At 38.5% G+C, this 25,252-nt stretch overlaps 1 protein-coding gene across 2 annotated transcripts in view; it reads left to right on the plus strand.

Moving 5' to 3' along the window:
- The window catches only part of DNAI1 (dynein axonemal intermediate chain 1), a 314,390-nt gene that overhangs the window by 55,541 nt on the left and 233,597 nt on the right, over window positions 1–25,252 (plus strand). For both annotated transcript variants that reach the window (XM_001378802.5, XM_056805993.1), the window contains exon 2: window positions 19,382–19,423. In XM_001378802.5, coding sequence (XP_001378839.3) covers window positions 19,382–19,423 — 42 coding nt within the window. The remainder of the gene's footprint in view (window positions 1–19,381; window positions 19,424–25,252) is intronic.

The following is a 25,252-nucleotide window of genomic DNA, read 5'->3' on the forward strand; positions in this document are numbered from 1 at the left end:
GTGGCTCCAAGAAGCTATCACATTCATAGTGGCTACACTCCAGTACAATGATCTTGGCAAATGGGCCAGATCAGGTTGAAAGGAACTGATAGGCCCCAAACCCATCAGTAACTTAGGGGGTTGTCTATGCCAAGCATGTGAAGACTTCCCACCCTTGAATGGACAGATGAGAACAATTTGTTCCAATGACCAGGAAAGCAACTGAAACAGAGCTGCAGAATGCTTAGAGTTTGGTCACACTTTGAAGACACCAAGGCCATCCACTGAACCAGCCACTGGCCATCTCCAGTTGTCCTGACTTTTGTCTTGCCATTGGATGTTTCTGACTCTGGAAGATATAATATGAATGATGACTTTGTGCAAATCTGCCTCACTTCAATCCAATTCTCAGGCAAGTCAAGACTTCACTCTACGATGTCACTGGTCCTCTTTAAAATGAAGGATGAACAACCCTGCACTGAGGGAGGGCTCGCTATCTCCTGAAGCAGTTCATTCTGCTTTGGGATGTGTTTCCCCTCAAGAGGATCTTGGTTGATGGTAGCAAAAATAACTTTATTAAAGGGGATTTCTTAAAAGATTAAGTAGTGGAGCTCATATTTCCATCAAGAGAAGGGGCTAGTAAAGAACCTTACTAAGTGGCCAATAGGAAACTTCCAGCATCATTGACTCCATCTAGATAAGAGTTTCATGAGCCAGCTAGACAGTGCCTTCTATCCAGACCATCCTTAATTTATGAGAGAATCACATAGGGCAATAATACCATTGTTATAAATAGGAGAATTTTGGTGGTCACTACCAAATTGAGTGAGTGTTGGATACCCAGCTTTAGACAGAGGTCACTACCACAGCTGAAAATGAGGGAAAGACCCTTTTTACCCTTTATTTCCATACGAAGTTTTAAACAAATTTATAGGATAGCTCTAATTGTTATAAAATCTTTAGAGCAAACCTACATTTCTTTTCTTTTTTTTTTTAAACCCTTACCTTCCATCTTGGAATCACTACTGTGTGTTGGTTCCAAGGCAGAGGAGTGGTAAGGGCTAGGCAATGGGAGTCAAGTGACTTGTCCAGGGCCACCCAGCTGGGAAGTGTCTGAGGCCATATTTGAACCTAGGACCTCCCATCTCTGGGCTTGACTCTCAATCCACTGAGCTACCCAGCTGCCCCCAGCAAACCTACCTTTCATCTCTGTAACTTCTGCACATTACTTCTAAATCTGCCCTCTTTGGCCAAGCAGAACACATCTGAATCTTCATGACAGCCCCCAAGATATTTGAAGAGAGCTATCATGTCCCTTTCTAAGTCTTCCCCAGGATAAACACTACAGTTCTTTTACCTGATTGATTGGCATGTGCATGGGGCTAATCTTTTAATTATCCTGGTTAACCGTCTTAGATGCTCTCTTCCAGTGGTACCTCAAAAGGAAGAGAACAAGCATTTATTAAGCCCCTACTATGTGTCAGGCATTGCACTAAGTGCTTTACACACATCTTATTTGATTCTCACAACTCTGTGAGATTGGTGCTATTGTTACCCCATTTAACAGTTGAAAAAACTAAGGTACACGGTGATTCAGTGATTTACTTGACTAGGTTCATACAACTAACAAGAGTCTGAAACTAGATTTGAACTTGGGTTTTAAATGCATAAAGGATATGTAGAAGTACAAAGGAAACCAATTTTATTGAAATAAATCAAAATGCTAAAAAACAGTTCACATATCTCAGCTTAAGAACTCCTGGTATAATAAAAGGAGCACTGGAACTAGGAATCTGGAGACATGAGTTCTAGCACTGATTCTGACACTAACAAGGTCTGGGCAAGGCATTTAAACCTAGTATACCTCAATTTCCTCATCTATAAAATGGAGGGCATCAGAATAAACTAGTTGATCCTGTGAGATCTTGGAGACTTCTCTGGACTCTAGTTTCATATGTACTTGGGCTCAGCCAGTTCCTTTCAGTTTTAAAATCCTTTGTTTTAATTTTCTGCTCTGCTTTCCCCTTGTATCAAAGTAGCCTAGCCATAGTGATATGACATTGGTCTACTTTTTTTAGTTCATTAGTTTTATTAGTGGTCAACTACACAAAGAGCTACAAATTTTTGAGGCTTGACAACTGATATAGCAAGGAAGGGCAGAAAATGACTGTTGATCAATTGACCTTTTTAGTCACAGTTGCATATAAAAACCTTATGAGAGGTTATCTTCTAAAATGAATGACAATGTACTTTTAAAAAATTTCATTGACACCTTTTGTTTTCACATTAGCAAAGTTTCTCCAAGTGTCCCTCTCTTCAACCCTCTCCTAGAAAGTCATCCCATATAAACAATGCACTTCAAAGAACAGATAATAGTGTACATCCTGACTAGAATATTCTGTTTGACTCCTTGAACTCTCACCCATCAACAGGCATCTTATTTAGCCCCTACCCTTTGCATATAAAAAGAACTCTGATGGATACAGGAAATACAAAGACAAAAATGAAATATGTTTCTACCTTTGCTTTTGTCAGGAAGGGAGTCAAAAATTGGAATGAGTTGTCTCGTTGGGTATTGAGTTCCCTGTCACTGGAGGTCTTCAGCAGATGTTGAATGACTATTCCTTGAGGATACTGTAGAGATGATTGTTACTTTGGCTAGAGGGTAGTACTAGGACCCTTCTAACTCTAAGAGTCTATGATTCTGTGATATGCCTTTCAATATTTTTCAAGAATCTTTTTAATGCTAGTCCAGATCAATGTCCATGTTATAATTACTTTTAGTAACAAAGGTAGTAAAATTCACAGTTTAGAAGAACCGCCTCTGATGGGAATACTTCTCTGCAATCTGATAGCAGTAGCCACTGAATTCACTTTGCCTTTAAAAAAAAAAAACACCCTGATCATTGACTTAATGTGATTTAAGCAAGAAAATTTAAAACAGCTTTGCAGAGTACAATATAACATGTGTAGGCCCAATTCAAAATTGAACTGCCAACTTTAAATAGAAAACAAGATCTAGTTACCATTACCCTCCATAAATGGGTCCGTAAAAACATTTATCTGGCAATAAAATAATTGACAAGCAGTTTGAGTGTAATTGTTTTTGGCAGTTGGAAATATTTCAATTAACACGCTATAAAAGCCACACTATAATAAATGTAAAACAGGCCAATGAAATAAAGCAAGGATCTGACTTGGCTAACTAAGGTGAAAGAAATCTAAGCTCAAATTACAACTCCTATCCCTGAGTCTTTCTATGGGAAGAGCCAGAACTACTGAATGTTAAGGCTAGTAAACATTTAGAAAAGGTGGGATAGAAAAGGAATACCTAGAAAAGGTATTCCTGAAAAGCTGTCAATGACTTCTTATTCCTTCTGAATAAAGTTTAAATTTCTCACTGGGGTGTTCAAAGTCCTGAATAATCTGGATTCATCTCCTTCAAAATTGAGAACAGAGGTAGATTTAGATGATTGAATTTATACCAAGACCTTCCTGTTCTAAAATCTCTGACCTTGGAAATTATCTAGTTCAACCTCCTCATGAATGGAAGGAAGGAAGGAAGGAAGGAAGGAAGGAAGGAAGGAAGGAAGGAAGGAAGGAAGGAAAGGAAGGAGGGAGGGAGGGAGGGAGAGAAGGAAAGAATGAAGAAAGAGAAAGGAAGGAAAGAATGAAGAAAGGGAAAGAGGGAGGGAGGAAAGAAGAAAGCAAAGGAAAGAAGGAAGGAGAGAAGGGGAGAGAGAGAGAGAATGAAGATAGGAAGGGAGGGAAGCATGGAGGAAAGGGAGGAAGGAAGAAAGGGAGGAAAATAAGGAAGGGAAGAAGGGAAGAAAGGAGGGAGGAAAGGAGGGAGAGAGGAAGGAAAAAAGAAAGCATTTATTAAGCACCTATAATGTCAGGCACTTAAAAAATTACCTTCTGTCTTAGAATCAATACTATGTATCATTTCTAAAGCAGAAGGGTGATAAGGGCTAGGCAATTGGGATTAAGTGATTTACACAGAGTTACAGATCTAGGAAAAGTATAAGGTCAAATTTGAAGCCAGGACCTCCCATCTCCAGGCTGAGCACTCTATCCACAGAGCCATTTAGCAGTCTTTTCTTAGCACTTTTACAAATATTATCTCATATGATCCTCACAATAATCCAACAAAGTACCTGGGTGGTAGGTACTATTATTATTCCCATTTTATGGTTGAGGAAACTGAGGAAGCTGAGATCCTAAGAGGTCAAATAACTTGCCTGAGATCACTGGTTATGGTAGTAAGTATAGAACCATGGTTTGAATAGGCATCTTTTGATTCAGATTTTATATTCTTTCTACTATATCATGCTACCTCTATTATCATGTACTTATCAACAATAACAATTTATTAAGCATTTACTTTATAGTAGGCATTGTGTTAATCTTTGTGGACACAAAGAAATGGAGAAGAAAAAAATACTTCCTACTCTCAAGTTGATCATAGTCTAATGGGAAAGACAACATACAAATAACTATGTATTATTCAGTCATTCAATTATGTCTGACTATTTGTGGATCCATTGACAATACTGTTCATAAGGTATTCTTGGCAAAAATCCATTCTCCAGTGAATTAAGGGAAATAAAGATTAAATAACTTGGCTAGTGTCATATAGCTAGTAAGAGTCTAAGGCCAAATTTGAACTCAGGTCTTCCTAATTCCAGGAAGAATTCCTCTGTCCACTGAGTCACAGAGCAACAAACAACTATGTACAAACAAGATTTATATAGGATAAACTGGAGATAATCAACAGAGGGAAGTTAGTGACTCCTTGATACTGGAACAGTTCTTTGTAACTTGATAATAACAATAGAAGGATCTGCCTTCTCTGGAGACACTCAAACTGAATAGCTTCTGCTTCACTTCCCACCCAGAGGTCTCTCCTTAGCCATCTTGACCTCAGTCCTACTGCCATGCCTATTGTCCATCTCTTGCTTTGGGTATTATCAGTGCCATCATTGCTTTTGAAAGGGGCACATTGATCTGCTACCCTATGGATCAGCTCATTTGCCCTGTAACACCCCATTCCATACTCCCTATATCCTATTTATTTGTTTGTATATTGCCCCTCCTCCCCACTAGCCTGTGAGTTCCTCAGCAACAAGGACTGCCTTTTGCTGAGGGCTTAGCACAGTACTTGGTCCATGATAAATACTTCAGAAATGCTTATTGTTAGTCAAATACAAAGACCTCTCTTTGATATTCAGAGTTCTTCATAACCTTGTCCTTCCCCAGTTTTCCATTTTCTATCCTTCTTACATCTTTCTCTTCTCCATTCACGCTGTGAGTCAGTGTTGTTGGTCAACTAGGCATTCTTCAAACACATCACTTAGTCTCTGCATCATCTTCCCACTGACTGCTCCGGCCTCCCTTATTTCTCTGGCTTCTTTTGAGACAACTCCAATCCCTCCTTCTGCAGAATGCCTTTTTCTTTCAGATTACCTTCATTTACTTTCTCTGCATCATGCCTCGTTATTTTAATGCCATCTCCCCCATGAGACTGAGCTTCTTGAGGACAGGGTCCATATTCACCTTTCTTTGTAGCCCTGTTGCTCATCATGGTGCCCACCATATAGTAAGCAGTTAATAAAATGCTTATTCACTGATTGTTTTTTATTTCATTTTGTTGATTGCTTTTTTGATAGGTTTATTAGACCAGAGGATCAGGATCATTGGTTTCATTATTTCATTTTGTTGATTGCATTTTTGATAGGTTTATTAGACCAGTGGATCAGGAAAATGTTATATATGTGTAGTTTGCCTAGAGCTTTTAGAGACATTGAACAAAATGATGTTCTTCTTATGGACACATTTTAGGTCATTGATAACCTGAAAAGCATCTTCTTGTGCAGTTGTGTTCAACTCTTTATGATGCCATTTGAGCTTTTCTTTCCTTTTTAAAAAACTCTTCTGTCTTAGTAATAATTCCAAGCAAAGGCTAGGCATATGGGGTTAAGTGACTTGGCCAGAGTCAAATGGATAGGAAGGGTCTGAGGCCAGACTTGAACCCAGGTTTTTCTTCCTTTAGGTCTAGTGCTTTCTTTATCCACTGTGCCACCTATTTGGGGGTTTCTTGCCAACAATACTAGAATGGTTTGCCATTTCATGCTCCTGTTTATTTTTACAGATAAGGAAACTGAGGCAAACAGAGCTAAGTGATCTGCCCAGTATATGTAACTTTTAAGTGTCTGAGGACAAATTTAAACTCATAAAGATGAATCTTCCTGGTCTGACTTGCTATCTACTGAACAACCTAGCTGTGAAGCATCTAGGGAAGAACAATCAGGATGGTAAAGTTGATCAGTCAATCAGCTTACATTTAGTGAGCCAGGACCATTGGAAGGCCATGTATGAGGAACAGGAAGAAGGCCAGTTGGACTAGACTGTGGAGACTAAGTGTTTAACTTAGAGAAAACTGGAAATGAGGGGAGAGAGTGCTAGGTGTCTCTAAATCTTTGAGGGGATGTCATATGGAAGAGAAATTAGACTTGCCTTCATTGGTCTTGGAAGAAAAAAACAAGAACAATGGATAGAAATTGCAAAGAGGCAAATGAAAGCTTGATTGATGTGTATGAACTTTCTAAAAGTAGAATGGGCTGGTTTAAGAGATGGTTTTCCCTGAGGGCAGCTGGGTAGCTCATTGGATTAGGATCCAGGCCTAGGGATGGGAGGTCCTAGGCTCAAACCTGGCCTAAGAAACTTCCTAGCTGTGTGACCCTGGGCAAGTCACTTAACCCCCATTGCCTACTCCTTATCAATACATACATAGTATTGATTCTAAGGTGGAAGATAAGGTTTAAAAAAATAAAAATAAATGGGTTTTCTCTCGCTGAAGGTCTTCAATTTATGACATTGTTGGTGTTTAATAAATGCTCATTGATGGATTGATTAATCTCTGTTATCCTGTCCCTTTTCCCTACTCACACAGCCACTACTTTGGTTCAGGGCCTCATTTCTACTCATCTGGCCTATTGCAGTGGCCTCCTAATTGGTCAAGTTTTGCTCTGTTTCAATCCATCCCCCATACCATTAAGTAGCTAGCATTTACACAGTACTTTAAATTTTGTAAAGGGCTTATAGATATCTCATTTGATCCTCAGAACAACTCTGTGAAATAGGTGATAGTATTTGTCCCTGGGTTTTGGATGAGGACACTAAGATGTGGAGAAATTAAATGAATTGCCCAAGACACACCGGTAATAAGTGTCTAAGGCAGGATTTTGAACTCAGATCTTCCTGACTCCACGGCCCACACTGTAGAATCTAACTGCCTTATATAATAGACAGCTGCCAAAATTATTTCCCTCAGGGCAAAAATGGAAAGAAGTCACTTCCTTGTTCAATAGACTTCAGTGATTACTTACCTCCAAAAAAACCCAAAAAACTCTTTAAAAAATCTTCACAATCAGGCTCCAAGCCTACTTTTCTTTGCTTCTTTTATTCCCTCTTCCCACATATATGATTGAATCAAATATGCTCCCTTTGTTTTCTCATAGACTCCCATCTTCCCCATCTCCATCTCTGCCTTTGGCACTGGCCTATACCTATACCTATACCTAACCTAATTTTATACCTAACATGCACTCACGCTTTATGTCTATCTCCTAGAATCCCTTTCTTCTCTCAAGAATCAGCTTAATTAGGGGGCAGTTGGGTGACTCAGTGGATTGAGAGCCAAGCCTAGAGATGGGAGGTCCTAGGTTCAAATTCGGCCTCAGACACTTCCCAGCTATGTGACCCTGGGCAAGTCACATGACCTCCATTGCCTAGCCCTTACCACTCTTCTGCCTTAGAACCAATACACGGTATTGATTCCAAGATAGAAGGTAAAGGTTTTAAAAAAAGTAAAATGGGATGCCCTAGGAAGCAATTAGTTCTTACTTACTGGAGGATTATCATTTGTTGGGAAATAGGGATCATAACAGCACCTACCTCCAAGGGTTGTTGTGAGGATCAAGTGAGATAATAATTAAGTGCTTAACACAGTGCCCGGCACATAGCAAATGCTATATCAATGTGAGGTTTTTTACTGTAAAAGAAATTCGTGATTAATTCCTGTTTGATCAGATGACCTCTGATGGCATTTCCATGAGAGCCTGGGGATTCCTTTTAAGCTGTTCCTTCCACCTGGAATTTCCTCCATTACCATCCGTAACTTTACAAAACATTAGCTTCTTTCAAGGTTAGTTATGCCACTTGTTTAATGGAGCCTTGAAATAATAAGCACTCAGTTTGTTGAATGAATAAACCACAAAAACTTATTTACCCAACCATGTAGAAATGTCATTTCATGAGATTTAAAAAAATATTTTAGCTTGCATACCAATTTGTTTTGCAGAAGGAAAAGTTTAGAAAAAATTCTAATGAAGAACTTGATAAACCCCTTGAAATTAAATCAATGTGCTTTGTTACTTGGTTATTTCAATGCAGTAGGCAGCAGCTAGGTTGGGCAGTGGATAGAGGTTCTGGAGATATTTAACAAAATCTCTCATGTTCTGGAGTCTGGAAGATTCATTTTCTTAAGTTCAAATCTGTCCTCAGACATTTACCAACTTTGTGATCTTGGACAAGTCATTTAACCCTCTTTGTTTCCATTTCTTCATCTATAAAATGTAAAAGGAGAAGGAAATGACAAATCATTCCACTATCTTTGCCAAAAAACCCCAAAGAGACTCATGAAGAATTGGACATGACTAAACAACAAACTAATGCAAAAGAGGAATAAGTGAAGGTTATGAAAGCTATATTGCAAATTACTCCTTAGGACTGAAGAATATCCCTCTATGTTACAAGCATTTTATTAAAGAAAAAATTAGAAGGCCCTAGAAGTGGCAAGCTTTGAATAGCATCACAAAAATAAAATCAATTCTATTTTAATGGATAAGAAATTACCTTAGCTATATGGGAGTCATCCATAAAGCAACAGTCTCTACAACCAGACCAACAACTTTTTGAACATTAATCAAAATTAATAAAAGATTGAAAAAGGAATAAAAATGAGAAATAATATGATGTGAAAATTTAAAAACAACTTTAGCCTGATATGCTTAAATAAATTCTTTCTCCTCCTCAAATGAGTAATATGCAGAAAAAAATAACCTCTCTCATTCTCATTATAACAAATTTTCAGAAGTATATTGAATATAAATAATTTAATATAACAAAGAGGCCAAAAGAATCAAACAACACCCGAGAAGCAGAGAGAAAAGGAAACCAAAGATGGCACTGGTTTAAAATAAAAACTTGTCTGTAAAATCTTACAGATGAATACATGGAACATTACGAGTAATATTACCTCATAAACACTAAAAAACATTGGAAAAGACAATTTAAAGAAAGCAGCTTAAGAAATGAACTAAACATTTAAAGATGAAACTGAAAGAACAACAAACAGAGAAAAGATGGAAAAGATCTATAAATAATCTTTATAACAAATTAATTTTACCACCAAGGACCACGGAACCACCATAGTCCTAGATATGCTTTTAGAGGAAGTGGAAGTTACCCTGATGACAACTAAAATATGAAAAGCAGCTGAACTACATCAAATATGCACAGAGGATTTGTTGGAGATGACACAATTTTAAGGGCATTGAGAGATTGTTTCCCACACTTTCCAAAGGAAGGAAAGATATTATAGATAAGAAAAAAATCAGATATCATTACAAAAAGAGGAACTAATTGAGCCTTAATAACTCCTAACCCAAGTGCCTACTTTCTCATCCATATAATATTTTTATGAGAATAATTTTCACACACATCAAGGGCAACCTTGATGAGGTTATTAGAAGGGAACAGATGGGTTCCTGAAAGATCCTACAGGAGACCATGTCTTTGCTATGTTGTAACTTACTGAATGATATGCAATTGAATGCTTCAGCTAGCTTGTACTGGCAGAAAGAAGCTGAATATTAAATTTTGAGTGCCTGCATTTATACCTCAGAAATAGATAAATGCCACAAATCAGGGCTTGTTGTTTTGTTTTGCTGATCATCTAGATTAAAAAGTGATGGAGAAAAATGTTAATGTAGATAAGACTTAAAGTGTGTCACACATAAAAAATTTTAGAGCAATTGTTAAACATTTACTAGTACATCCCATGGCTTTTCATAATAAAGACAGGAACATGGGAGGGGTGGCTAATGAACACATCTTCCTACTTGTACAAAAATATTTATAGCAGCTCTTTATGTGGTTGCAAAGAAGTGGAAACTGAAGGGATGTCCATCAATATTGGGGAATGACTGAACAAGTTGTTGAATATGATTGAAATGAAATACTATCATGCCATAACAAATGATGAACTAGACAATCACAAAAAAACCCTGGAAAGACATATGAACTGATGAAAAGTGAAGTGAGCAGAACCAGGTTTTAAAAAATAATAGGAATAATATACAGTAATCAACTGTGAATGAATTCCAACAACCATGGGACAACTCTAAGAGACTCATGACGAAAATGGCTATCCACTACCATATAAGGAACTAACAATCTGAATGCAGATTGAAGTATACCATTCTTCATTTTATTTCCTCCATGAATTTTTCTTTAGTGCAAACAATATTTGTCTTTTACATGGAAATATGTATTGCATGATAACATATATACAACCTAGATGATATTATCTGCCATTTTGGGGAGATGTGGGAAGGAGTATGGATTTCAAAATATCAAGAAAAGATTATTTTAAATTGTATTGACATTTTAAAAAAGAACACAGATCTTGTCTCTTTAGCTTTAACTATTTATTCTGGCTCAGATTCATTGGCAGCTAAGGCAGAGAGGCTTTTAGCAGTAGATGATATCTAAACCCCATTAGATAGTTATCTTTAACAGAAGGTTTTTATTTCTCCCCAGAGACAATAGTTTAAAAAGAAAGTCCTAATCTTAGGATGGAGAAAATCTGCCTAGTTGTTGTTGTCTAAAGGAAATTGTAATGCTCCAGTGTTTTTATCAGGGAGAAGTTATAATTTAGACCAATGAAGGTGAATCTATGGCACAAGTGCCAAAGATGGCATGCAGAGCTCTCTCTGGGGGCACATGGCCACCTTTCTTTCTCACTCTTCCACCCCCAGAGTTTGTTACTAGAAAGGCAGAGAGACTTGGGTGAAGCTGCCCAGCAGCCCAAAGGGACTGCCCAGGGGGTATGGTCAGAGGCTCAAAGGCAGCAGAGCTGGAGGGGAACAGAGTGCTTGGACCACTCCTCTCTCCCTCTCTACTCTTAGTACATTCCTCACTTCACCCACCCCTCTGTCCAGCAACCCAATGGGAGCACTTTCTCCCTCCCCTGTGTGGGATGGAGGGGGAAGCTGGACATACCCAGCATGTTGTGAGGGAGGGGCACAGCACTTGGTCTGGGGGGTGGGGCCGGCATTCCATTTCTAAAAGGTTTATCTCCACTAGTCTAGACATATAAGGCATGTTTGTGCTCAGCTGACTCTTTGGTACCCCATGGACCACACTGTTCATGGATATTTCTTGGCCAAGATACTGGAGTGGTTTGTCACTCCAGTGGATTCACCAACGGATTAAGCAAACAGATTAAATGACTTGTCCAGGGTCACACAGCTAGTGAGTATCTGAAGCCATTTGAACTCAGGTCTTCCTGACTTCAGACCCAGTTCTCTCTCCACTGAGCAACTTAGTTGCCTCCTCTATAGGCACAATAATAATTATAATTTGGTTTGACAAAGATAATAATGGTTTAAAAATGGTTGTGGTTGCCATTTATAAAATTAACTCTTAAGTCACGAGGCTAATTAGTAGCTTTAGTAGCTTTATTACAATAAGGTAGAGATAGTAAAGGGGGAAATGTTGGAAGGAAGTAGAAAGTATTGTCTAGCTAAATACCCTATAATTGCCAATCTGAAGAAATCCAGTTCAACTCTGACAAAGGCTCCCTCAGGTCCCAATTTTCAACTAAGAGTCTCAGTAGTCTTTTCAGCAAGAGCCACCAATGCAGAATAAAATCCAACACAGAAACACCAATGCAGAACTCCCCCCTCTATAAGAGCCACCAAGGCAGCAGAATGAATCAGAATACCCTCAACTGGCTTTTTTATAAGCAGTTTTCTACACATCACTTCCTGCCTCCCTGGTTTCTCCTTCCTTTCACTGTGGGCTGGTCTATCACATCTCAGGAACCAATCGAAGTTTCTTAATTTGTCTGGCACTACCCAGGGGGAAGTGCCTGTGGGATCCACCTCCTGTTCTCTGAGGGTGTAAACTTTTATCAAAAGGATTCTCAAGTTCTTAGCTGATTAAGTTACAAGGGTAGAACACTCCAAATACTTGATTGATTAAGTTAAAATAAAAAAAATTCCCTTGAAGGTAAATAACATTTCATAAGCAATTTGTTATTTATAAAGTACATTTTCATATTCAAAAGCATATAAAACAAAAAAATTTGTGTGGTTTTTTTTGGGGGGCCAGAATGGATTAATTGCATTTCCACAAATTTTAATGGGGAAATTAGATTTGACACATGAGCAAATTGAGTTATGAGCTTGGCCATGGAACTAATTAAACTTGTGTGTCAAGGTACCACTGTAGTTTGGCTGTAAAGAGATGAATCTAGTGGAGCAACACAATGCTCTCAGTAGGAATGATCTGCCCAGTGCTGAAACCAACAGATCAATGGGCCCATGGAGATAACTTGGTAAGACAAGTGGGGGCCAGGGTGGGGTTGAAGAGGGTGGCAGAGCGATCGATGTACCCACCGGGGGACACATGACCAACTCAATTACAATACAGATAGCTGGGGTCTGGAAGCCACAAACGTTTGAGTTTCCCTCTCACATGTATCCCCTACTTATGTGATTTCTGCTCACATGTGATTTCTATACCTGGTCTCTCACTCCACTGCTGGAATCTATATTTTGGGGGAAAGTAGAGGTCCATTGGTTCATGGAGAAAAGCTCTGCTGAAGATCTTCTTACTTTGCTACAGCTATTAAAGTGATAAAGCTTTAAATCTTACCATATCATCCCTTTCCCCACTTAGTAAACTTCAGTGGTTCCCTTTTTCCTTCAAGATCAAATATAAGTTCCTCTAGCTTATAAAGCCCTTCCTAACTTGGCTCCTTTCCAATTTTCCACTTTTCTAATATTTTACTTCCCTCTATATATTCTGGTCCAGTGATACTGGCCTCCTTGCTGTTCCTTGCACAAAGACTCTATGTCCCAAGCCTGCGGTGCGTTTTCTCTGGCTGTCTCCCATGCCTGAAATGTTTTTCCTCCTCCCCTCTGCCTCCAGGGTTGCTTCAAGTCAAAGCTAAAATCCTACCTTCTGAAAGAAGCCTTTCCTGGTCCCTCTTATGTACCTTCCTTTTGAGATTACTTCCAAATTATCTGGTATATACTTCTTTCAATATATTCTCCTCCCATTTGATTGTGTGTGGGATGTGTTTTTCTTTGTATCCCCTGTGCTTAGAACAATGCCTGGCACATAGGAAACCTTTAATAAGTGATTATCAACTATTAGCTAGGCTATTTCACTAAATACCTTTGCTTCCTGACACTGTATCCTCTGACTACTTAGAAAGATACATTGGTGGGAACTCATTATTTATGAACTACTGTTTTGTCTGGGTAGTGAAGTGGCATAGAGGATAGAGCACTGGGCCTGGAGTCAGGAAGACTTGAATTCAAATCGAGCCTCATTTACTAGCTGTGTGACTCTGGGCAAGTCACTTCACCCTGTTTGCTTCAGTTCCCTCATCTATAAAAATGAGCTGGAGAAGGAAATGGCAAACCCCTCCAGTGCTTTGCCAAGAAAATCCCCAATGGGACCACAAAGAGTCAAACATGTCTGAAACACCTGAAAAACAAACCATTTTGGTTGACTTTAACTGAGTTCCTTGAGCCTGGGGTAGCTATTCTGGGTTTCCCTGTATGAGAGAGGAATGCCTCAAGGGCTACAGAGAAAAATAATTTAAATAATGCTGGTGACTCTATCCTTCATTCAATTAATCTGTGCCCTGAAATGAGCCTGAGATGGGAGTTCTGAATCTACTGTTTGCTCAGTACCTCACATAGTATGAACATCTTATCAAGCATGCGTTATTGGATACATTTTACATTTACACATAGATATAACTAAATGATCTCTAGGCCATATTTTCTGCACACTACTGTGGACACAATCACAATATCCATATGAGCTAGGAGGATCCAAGTAAAAGGCCCAGCTCCCATCCAGAGTTGTAGCAAGATTATTGATCCTTCAGCCTTGTGATACATCCTTGACTACCCAACTCACTCCCTTTAAAGGCCAGAGGTTATGAAGGAGGAGCATGAAAACCAGGAGGTTTTGGAGTAGTGGTTCCTCATCTAGCTACAGCTGGAGTCCAGATCCATTTGTATCCTAGTCCTACCCACTGACCACTTATCATTTTTATCACTTAAAAATCTGGGATCTGGCTTGCCAATTCCATTATGTCCATTGCTCTAATATGCTAGATGTTGTCCACCTTGGAGACAAATACTCTTATAGCTGGGGTCAAGATTATCTATCTATCTATCTATCTATCTATCTATCTATCTATCTACCCCCACATTGAGGTTGGTTGTAGTACTACATTGGGAACCCTTGGGGTACCTATCTTTTCCACCCCAGACATGAGAATCTGTACCCAAATTTCCTTTACCAAATAGTGTGAAACTATGTGCATTGTACTTTTTGAGATGGTTTAAAACATTTGAGAGAAGGTAATTTTGACCATGTCATTTTCGCTTCCATAAGACATGAGACCACTATAAATGGGGAAGTCCTTCCTCTGAGGCACCTGCTTATAGATTGTATTACATTGTGCCCCAGATCATTGCGGTACCTTCAAAATGAGATCCTTCAGAGAAGGGGGAAAAGTGGATGAAGATCCCCTATTTTCCAGACTGTGATATGAAGTCCAATGGATAGCCTATAGATATTATTGTACTCAAAGGAATAATAAATTGGAGGAATTCCATGCAAACTAGAATGACCTCCAGGAACTGATGCAGAGTGAAAGGAGCGGAACCAGGAGAACATCATGCACAGAGATGGATACACTATGGTATAATCAAACATAATGGACTTCACTAGCAGCAATGCAATGATCTAGGACAATTCTGAGAGACCTATGAGAAAGAACACTATCCACATTCAGAGGAAGAACTGTGGGAGTAGAAACACACAAGAAAAACAACTGCTTGATCAAATGGGTTGATGGGGATATGTCTGGGGATTCTAAATGATCTCCCGAGTGCAAATATCAATAATATGGAAATAGTTGTTAATCAATGACACATGTTAAACCCAATGGAATTGTGCATCAGCTATGGGAGGGAGGTGGGGCTAGGGGAGGGAAAGAACAATAATCTTGTAACCATGGAAAATATTCTTAATTAATTAATTAAAATAAAATTTAAAAAGAAGTTATCTGTCAGTATAGATACCTTGGACAGACATTGCAAAAGTGCAGCAAGCTAGTCCCAGAATGAAAAAGGAAATGAATTTATTGGATTGCCTTTTGGAAATTGCAAAGTTCTTTTAACAATACCAGTCTTTTCCTTAAAAGAAAAGCCCATATTTTAATGCCAAACTTTTCTCGAGCTCTTACATGGAATACTTTAGATTTCAAAATCAAAGTTGAGAAACATCCAAAAGGCAACAGTGCATTTCCTTGTAGGCATGAGTAGGCTATAACAAATCACAAACAAGTAATTATTGAATTCTGGCAGTCAAACTAAATAAGTGTAAAACAGAATTCATGATCGTATCCCTCAAACCTTCGTCTCTCTAACATTCCCATTTCTGTTGAGGGCATGACCATCCTTTCTGTCATCTTGGTTCTTAGACTGAGTCAGAAGTGACTGTTTCCTCTCTCATGCCTCCTTATCTCATCTGTTGCCCAGTAATATCCATTCTGCCTCCACACTATCTCTCACCTCCGTTCTCTTTTCTTCACTCAGAGTCAAGTGAATAAACACATGCCAAATGCTTACTGTATGCCAGGAACTATTCTAAGAACTGGGAATAGAAATGCAAGCAGAAATATAGTTCTAGATAAGCCCCTCCTTACCTCTTTCCTAGACTGCCACAATGGCATCCTAACTAGTCTCCCTGCTTCTGGGCTATCCCTTTTCCAATCCAGCCTACACACAGCTGACAAACTGCTATTTCTAAAGCCCAGGTCAAATAGTGTCTATAGGATAAAATACAAACAAACTCTTCAGTCTGACTCCAGACTACTCTTGTAGATTGATTGCACATCTTTCTCCTTCACACACTCTTTGTTTCAGGCAAACTTACCTACTTACTATTCCTAACATAAGACATTCCACCTCACATCTCATTGCCTTTGAGCAAGATGGTCCAAATTCTTAGAATATCCTTATTCTTTAACCTCCTAGAAACCCTAGCTTCCTTCAACTACTTCCTTATAAGTCTTTCCTGACCTTCTCCAGGTGCTAGTGTCCTCCCCCAGATATAACTTTGTATGTATTTTGTATGTAATTTTCTTTGCTCGTGTGGTTTGCCCCCCAAAAGATTCTAAGCTTCTAGAGGAGTGGGAACCTGTTTCATTTTTGTCTGTGTGTTTCTACAGGGTTTAGGACCACAGTACATGGTAGCACAGGGAAGAGATTTGGCATAAATACTTGTCAAATGAATGAATGGAAGCAGTGTTAAGCACACCATCACAGTAATTTATGATAAAAAAAAAAGATCAATTGCTGACCTGGTAAAAGCAAGGGATAACCAAAAAACAGCCTGCATGTTCCATTGATATCTTCAATTCCAAGAAAATGTGAGACAATGTGACAATTGCACAGGTTAGACAAGCATGACTGGTTTAAGATCCCTTAGAAGCAACACCCAAATGGATTAGATCACAAATCCATTGGAATATTGGAGTTTATGTAATCAAGTGTAGGTGACTATTCCCATCCCCTCATTTTATAGGTGGTGACCATCATATTCAGGGAGATGAAATGATTCTCCTAAAGCCATAAAGAATTAATGGTGAAGCCAGCAGTGGAATCCACATCTCCTAACTTCCACCACTATATTTTGCTTTTTCTAATTCAAATGACACCTATATTTGCCTTGGAGTACAGCATGTGATGTCTTTATAGATTTTCTCCTTCACCTTAGGTTTCTGCAAACTTAGATTAATGTTTATTTTCCCTATGATCGCACAAGCTAGATAATGGAAGAAGTCAGCTTGAGAGCATGAAAAATGTTGGGACAAAACAGACCTGAGTCAACAAAATACAAAGTAGATAGTTAACATACAAATAATGCTGAATTCATAGAATTAAAGAATATTAAGGAGCTGGAAGGAACCTTAGAATTCATTTAGTATCCTCAAATAAATTACTTACCCAAGGTCACCCAACTAATTGTGGCTAGATAGGTCCTTATGATGCCCAGTTTAATGTTTTGTTTGCTACCACCTATTGCAAGTCTCCATCCATTTGTTACATTTTTCATTTGGCTAAACTTCATTGTACTGCTACACACTGACCATAGGCAATGAGAAGCCCTATTATATTACAGTCAAATTCTCATTTATGCCACCATAAACAGTAGCAGGTCTTTTAGCCAAATGTGATAAATGTAGTGGATTTTCCTAGAAGTCTAGAGTTCTGCTTGCAATCATGAACCAATGGTGACTAATCTCTCAGCTCCTCAAAAATGACAAAAAAAAAGGATTATGGAAGTAATTATATTTAATAGTTGTTGTTTTTTTACCAATGCATTTTATTTACCAATGTAAATGACTTAGTTTTACTCTGTTCAAAACCTCCAAATTATAAGCCATCTCATCTAGAATTGTTTGAGGAGCCCATTCATATCATTGTATCAGGCATACTGGGTGCTCCAGATACCTTTTTTTTACCAGATTTTCTTTTTACCAGATTTACCATATATTCTTTTTTTTAAGGGGGTAAATTCTACCCTCTTGCCAAATTACCCATAGCTCACCATTTTCATTTTGACAAAACTGACCTTCTATGTATATGAGTCTGTCTTTCCTCTTTCCAATGCAGTTGTACATAGAGTGTAATAGTCATGGGATTTAGTGTAAGGGGTCCTGAGTTTGAACATTGGATCTGCCATTTACTACTTGTATAAAGTTGGGTAATACTTTTAATTCCTTTAGGCCTTGGCTGTCTCAGCTATAAGGAGAGGAGTTGGACTAGACCAGTGGCAGCAAACTCAAAAAGAAATGGGAGGCCCCTAACCCATACAGAAGGATCCCTATGGGTCACATATTGACTTGGTTTTAAAATGTAACATCTATGTTTTATTGTATTTTTATTTCTTTTGTTAAATATCTCCCAATTACTCCATTTGGCCATGTGTTTGACATCTCTGGACTAAATAACCTCTAGGGTCCTGTCCAGCTCTAAATTTTTAATACCTTTATCTTATGATTCCTTTCCAATACTACCAGAAGATACCTATCTACTAAAGCCAGGCAGGGTTCCTTCATTGCCCCACCCCTTCATTCATGAATCTATTTAATTTATAAAACCCTTACTTTCTGGCTTAGAATCAATAACTAAATATCTTAGAATTATCTAAGTCTTAAGATACTTAGATGCTGAGTTAGAATCAGTAACTAAGTTCCAAGGCAGAAGAGCAGTAAGGGCTAGGCCACTAGGTTCAAGTAACATGCTAGAAAGCTAGGAAGCGTCTATGAGGTCAGATTTAAACCCATGACCTCACATCTCTAGGTCTGTCTCTCTATCCTTAGAGCTACCTAGCTGTCTCAACATAGCATATTTACTCCTCTCTAAGCTTCTAGTGATGCTATCATTTCTCCTTGGACTTCCCCCCATCTCCTTCCTCTCTTCCAGTTCAAATCCTGCTATCCTTCAGGTCTTTTCTATTTCTTTTCCCATTGATCTTATTTCCCTTTGCAAGCACCCATAACATTTATAATCCACTACTGTCTCTGTAACGCCAAGTGCTTTGATGTGTGTAAAGTCTTATCACTTCCACAAGACTGTAATCTCCTTGAGAGAGGAGAGATTTTGTCATATCCTACATTTGCTCCTCCTCCCGTCACAGTGCTGAACATATAGAAGGGGCTTAACACATCCTTGTTGAATTGAGTTAAATTGAAAATGCAAAACACCTGACAGTAATCTTCCTGGTTGGTCTCCCTGTGTCAGTTGGGCAAACCTGGAACAGATGGCCTTCAAATAAAGCACCCTCTTTGGCTAAAGCCAAAAGCATGTGTAATCTCTTAGGGAATTGTTTTATGTGATTTTTAAAAAGTGGTATGTGCTTTGTCTAAAAAGCCTCAGGGCCCAAGCCTAATAATATCATTTACAGCTTTGTCATGTTTAGGTCAACTCATTTTCTGTTTCTGTTCCTTCTTTAGAGTGGCGGTCAACAACCAGGTACCAGGGGAACCAGGAAAAGAGTAAGTAATGGCTTCTTGGCAGCCTTTGTAAGGCTTTAAAAAAATTTCCATCTGGGAAAAGGAAAGAATATTGCTATTTGTACTTTATAGTACTGTAATTTATGAGAAACTGTTGTCATAGTTTTCCATTAAGAAGGGATATAAATGGGCAAATTGGAAGCTAAAAATGGAAGTTAAAATTTACCTTTAAGGCAAATTATGAATTTGAAAAAACAAACTTGTGTGCATAATCTGATTTTCTCAATGCAAAGTGATTCAGCCACATATACTGGGTATAGAACGATGGGGCCTCATAGATTAATGGAAGAAATTTTGTCCTAGGGGCTGTTTTTAAAATGAGTAAGCCCCACATTCCTAGAGGTTATTGGATACTTTGAACATGCACTCGACTTTTAAAATCTTCAGAACCCAATATGGTCATGTCAGTGGTCAGAGATGTTCTTAGTGCTCTTGACTCCTTGGGAAGATGACTAGCTACTTTTGTCACCACAGATGAAAGAGGGCATGAGCCCCATAGAATAGGGACACTTTTCCTTGCAGTTTATACTGCCACTGAGATCACTAATGGGAAATATAGAAACAAAACCTTCAAGACACCTTTGGCCCACACCCCTATGCCTCAAATGTGGCCTCAGATACGGAATTCCTTGCTGTGTGATCCTGGACAAGTCACTTAATCCATTAACCTTGGCCTTGCCCTTCTGGTCTAGGATTGTTACTAGGACAAAAATGAGGTTTTTTTTTTTTTTAGAGTTGCTAACCAGTGGACAGAAAATAACAATGAAGGAAACATGGGAAAAATTGCATTTAAGTGTTCCTGATGTAATCATATATTTGCACTAGAGATTCAGAACTGGCAGGATTGTAACCATTACATAAAGTCTAGGAGAAGCAGCATGGTGCATTAGATAGAGAGCACATGTCAAAGTTAGGAAGACCTGAGTTCAAGATCCACCTCTGTTCAAGACTTTGTGACCTAGTGTAAGTTGCAACTCTATGATGGAAAGTACAGACTGGTTATTGATCATTACTGGTCAAGGAAATTTCCCTACTAGGGAACTCTGCACCAGTAAACTCCCAAATCTGAACAAAAAGAAGGCAAAGGATATCACTATATTTGTCTGGAGCCATGATCTGACTTAATCTGACAATACATTTAAGAATTCACCATAATTCTTTCTTCTTTTTTTTAAACCCCGTATCAGTCCTAAGACAGAAGAGTGACAAAGGCTAGGCAATTGAGGTTAAGTGACTTGCCCAGGGTCACATAGCCAGGAAGTATCTGAGGCCAGATTGGAACCCAGGTGTTCCCGACTCCAGATCTGGTGCTCTACTTACTGTGCTACCTAGTTGCTCTCATAATTCTTGTGTTTACCAGGAAATCTCCTCCACAAAGAATTTACTTCATTCATTTGCCAGATTTACCTTCATTTAGATGATTTAGTTTTTTAAACAGTCCAGGGAAAGCCATATAGAACTTGGCCTGTTCATCTATTATCTCTCCCTTTATTGACATTACTGGCTTACCTCCTATTCTAATGGTACATTTCCTGGATGATATCTTTTCTTGCAACTATTGTATGTGAGTCACATATAATAAATGGTAATATTCTGCAGCCTTTTTATGCTCACCATGAATCTCTCCATTATCCTTTCGGATTCCTATAGATTAATAATTTTATTAGCCTTTAAAACATGAAAATTTGGGCAACTTGAAAAATTTGACATTTAACAAGAATTTCATTCTTTGGGGAAACTAAAGTAAGACAAATGGCTTGCATTTTACAGGTCTTCCTGAAGGTGACAGTTAAGATTTATATAAGAAAGTAAATAAGTACATTCATTCCACAAATGTTTGTTGTCTACTAGACACAAAGTACTGACCCAAGTGCTGTGGGAAGAAAAAGATAGTATTGTCCCTCAAGGAGCTTATAATCTAGCCAGAGATATCATGCCATGGATATCAGCAAAAATCTCCTTATATTTTATTATGTAGTGCAGTAGATGATAACTCTTATAAAGGTTAGAAAATAAGATGCAGAGAAGAGAGAATTGCATCTAGACAAGGTAACCAAGAAAATGCATCAGGAAGAATATAACATTTAAGCAGGACCTAGAAGGATACATAGTATTTTAATAGTTAAAGATGTTGGGAAAGGATTTCCCTGTTGTTGTTCAGTCATGCCCAACTCTTCATGACCTCTTTTTTAGGGTTTTCTTGGCGAAGATACTCAAAAGGGTTGTCATTTCCTTCTCTAACTCATTTTACAGATGAAGAAACCAAGGCAAGCAGAGTTATATGACTTGGCCAGGGTCACACAGTCAATAAGTGTCTGGGGCTAAATTTGAACGTGAATCTTCCTGCCTTCAGTGTCATGTAACTACCCAATCTCAGGCGTTAGAACACCACAAATACAGAGGCAGTAAAGTGCTGGATTTGGGAAATGGCAACAAGTCAAGATCATACAGGGCATATGAAGCATGTGTGAAAGTAGTGGGGAAATTGGGTAAAGTAGGTTGATACCAGATTATGGAGGATCTTGAATGCCATTCTGAAATTTAAGGAAGTTAGTGAGTTACTAACAGTTCTGAGGGCTGGAGAGGGTTTTAGGGCCAGAAATATGTTTTAGGGGGGGAAATAATCTGTCAACAGCTTGTAGGATAGTAGAAAAGTTTGAAGAGATTAGAGCAGTGATAGCAAACCTTTTAGAGACTGAGTGCCCAAATTGTAACCCTCATGCCACATGTGAGCCCCCTCCCCTTACCACATACAGGGGAGGGAGCACTCCCATTGGGCTTCTGGGCAGAGGGGCAGGTGATAGGAGAAATGTCCCCAGGCACACATACAGAGAAGGAAGGGAGCAGCCCCCTCCAGCACATGTGCCATAGGTTTGTCAACATGGGACTAAAGGAAGAGAGACTAATGGAAGTGCTATCACCACAGGACAGAGGCAAGATGGAGGTGGCATGGGAATGGGGTATGAGATGCAATAGAGATAGGTTTGTGCTAGAAAAGAAATTTCAGCCAACCTAAAAAGGACCTTCAAAGAAAAACCTCCTCACATTTGCTACTCCCCCTTTTATATCACTATCATTTATGAGATCAAGGTGCAGTCTCAACTATATTTCATTCCTAAACCTTAGCTTCATTCCTCTTTCATGCCCTATCGCTAATGATGAGTTATTCATAACATAGTATACTGGATAGACCACTAACTTGGAGTCAGGAGAACCTAGATTAAAATCATTGACAATGGGGGCAGTTAGGTGGCTCAATGGATTTGAGAGCCAGACCTAGGGATGGGAGGTCCTGGGTTCAAATTTGACCTCAGACACTTCCTAGCTATGTGACCCTGGGCAAATCACTTAATCCCCATTGCCTAGCTCTTGCCGCTCTTCTGCCTTGGAACCAATGGACAGTATTGATACTAGGATGGAAAGTAAGGGATTAAAACAAAACAAAACAAAATGCTGACACTAGCTGTATGACCTTATTAGTTCTTCACTTCTTGGTGCCCCGGGTAACTTTCTTAAGATTAAGGTGCAGAATATCTCACTGATAGTGAGATAAAGAATTTTCCTCTCCAGGAGTTCCTTAACCAATGAAATTTCAGGTCAGGACAAAATATACCTTCCCTCATCAACACTCTACCCCCCTAAAATCCTACCAGATTGTTGTGAGGTTCAAATAAGATAAGGTATATATTGTGCTTTGCAAACTTGAAAGCACCATATAATCTTTGCTCTCATTCTCTTCATATCAGCCAATTGCAGGCTGCAGAGTCTACTTTGTAATGACTTGAAGAATCATAGAATATTAGAGTTTGATGTAGCATTAGATGTAATCCAATTTTGATTAAATAACTCAATGATCAGAAACATTACCTTTTAGAGCACTTGCAGAAATTGAAAGTTTACAACCTGTTTTGTAAGCATATCTATTATCTCATTTAGTCCCTACAACAACTCAGTGATCCACATTTTATATATAAAGTAAATTGAGGCTTAGAGACAGTGACTGATTTACTCTTAGTTATGTTGGAGGCAATATTTGAATTCATGTTTCCCCTGACTCTAAATCCAATAATATTTCCTACCCCATATTGATACAAAATCTTTCTTTTGATTTGTACCCATTGTTCCTAGTTCTGATCTATGGAGAAACACAGAATAATTTTATTCTCTCTTCCACATGGTAACCTTTCTGATATTTGAATGCAACGAATATATATCCCCTAAGTTTTCTCTTGTCCCCAAACTTGTGGGGATTTATGGGTTATATTACAGCTTAATTTTAGCAGTCAGTGTAACAACATCAAATTGGATTTTCTATTTCAGCCTCCAAACTCTTTCCATGATTAACAGATGCTTTTCTTACTAGTTTTTCTTGGATCCCCTTTGACTGATTCTCAAAAAGTTAAACTTTTTAAAAAGACCATTCAAAAATGAAGTTAAAATCAAGCCAAATAATAGATTAGAAACCTAGAATAGAAAGAAATCTAAGAGAATATTTAGTTCATTCAATCTCTCATAATTTAAGAATCATCATAGGATAAGAGTTAGAGCTAGGTATATATCCATACCATGACATGTTTGGAAATAGCGGCTAGAAGTGAAGGCCCAGTTCCAAGAAAGTTCACCTATCATAGCTGTCCAAGGATCTAGTATGTAGCTTGTGGGGAGAGAAGAGGCCAGAGTGTGTAGGCAGCATAGTTTGGAAATTGTGGCCTGGATAAAATTGGATGAGGAAACTGAGACAATAGTTGAAGGACTTATCCAAAGATGCAAAATTCTTGGTCAGGATATGAACCCAGAACTTCTGATTTGAAAGTTATAGGCTCTGCTTGAACTTTTGTAGTGATGGGGAGGCCACTTCATCACAGTATAGCCCATTACATTGTTGAACTTGAATAATTTAAAGAGGGTTCTACCTTATATTGATACAAAATCTGCTTCCTATAATTTATACACACTGTTCCTAATCCTTATTTTTAGTGCAACACAGAAAAATTTAGTCTTCTGATATTTGACTACAACTAACATTTATTCCCTAAGTTTTCTTTTGTCTTCAAACTTGGAAGTATTTATGGGCATATCATAGCTTAGTTTTAGCAGCCAATGTGACAGAATCAAACTGGCTTTTCTGTTTCATCTTCCACTCTTTCCATAACTAATAGGCACTACTTCTGTTAGTTACAGGCTCTCTTTGAATCCCCTTTGAGCTATCTTATTCCCTAGATTCTCCAGCCTAGTTCAAGATCCATAAACTCTATGCTTTTGTTTTTCCCATTTTTTTCTTAGTCATGTTCACAATTCCTGCCCAGAGGCCCTCTCTTTCTCTGGCCTCTGTTGTCTCCCACCCCCCCTTCCTTTCTTCCATCTTATGTTAAGAAACCTCTAGTCTCAGCCAATCCAGGGACTATAACCTTAGGCTATATGTATAGTCTGGACTAGAACTATTCATCATAAAAGGAACCAAACTCTGTAAATAATTTTGACTTTTTATGACTTGCCAACTGGGAAGAATAAAAACTTTCCAGAGAGACTTGAAAACAGATTTGTTAAAAACCAGATACTTTATATTTCTTGTGTGCCATGGTGAAAAATCCAAAAAGAGAAAAATGTAGCATTTGGAGCTCCTGGAGTGTGTTCTGTATCATAGATAAAATCCAGGGTAAGTTTTCCCATCAGGGAAGCTGACCTAATCTTTTATTTTGGCATCATCATTCTCACATAGTTCCTTGTGTGTATGTACATACATGCATATGCATGTCCTGTACATCGTCTCTCTCCACACACTTTGGTTCTGGTTTTAACTGTAGGATGTTA

This window comes from Monodelphis domestica, chromosome 7, assembly GCF_027887165.1.
Source record: "Monodelphis domestica isolate mMonDom1 chromosome 7, mMonDom1.pri, whole genome shotgun sequence".
NCBI classification, from domain to species: Eukaryota; Metazoa; Chordata; class Mammalia; order Didelphimorphia; family Didelphidae; genus Monodelphis; species Monodelphis domestica.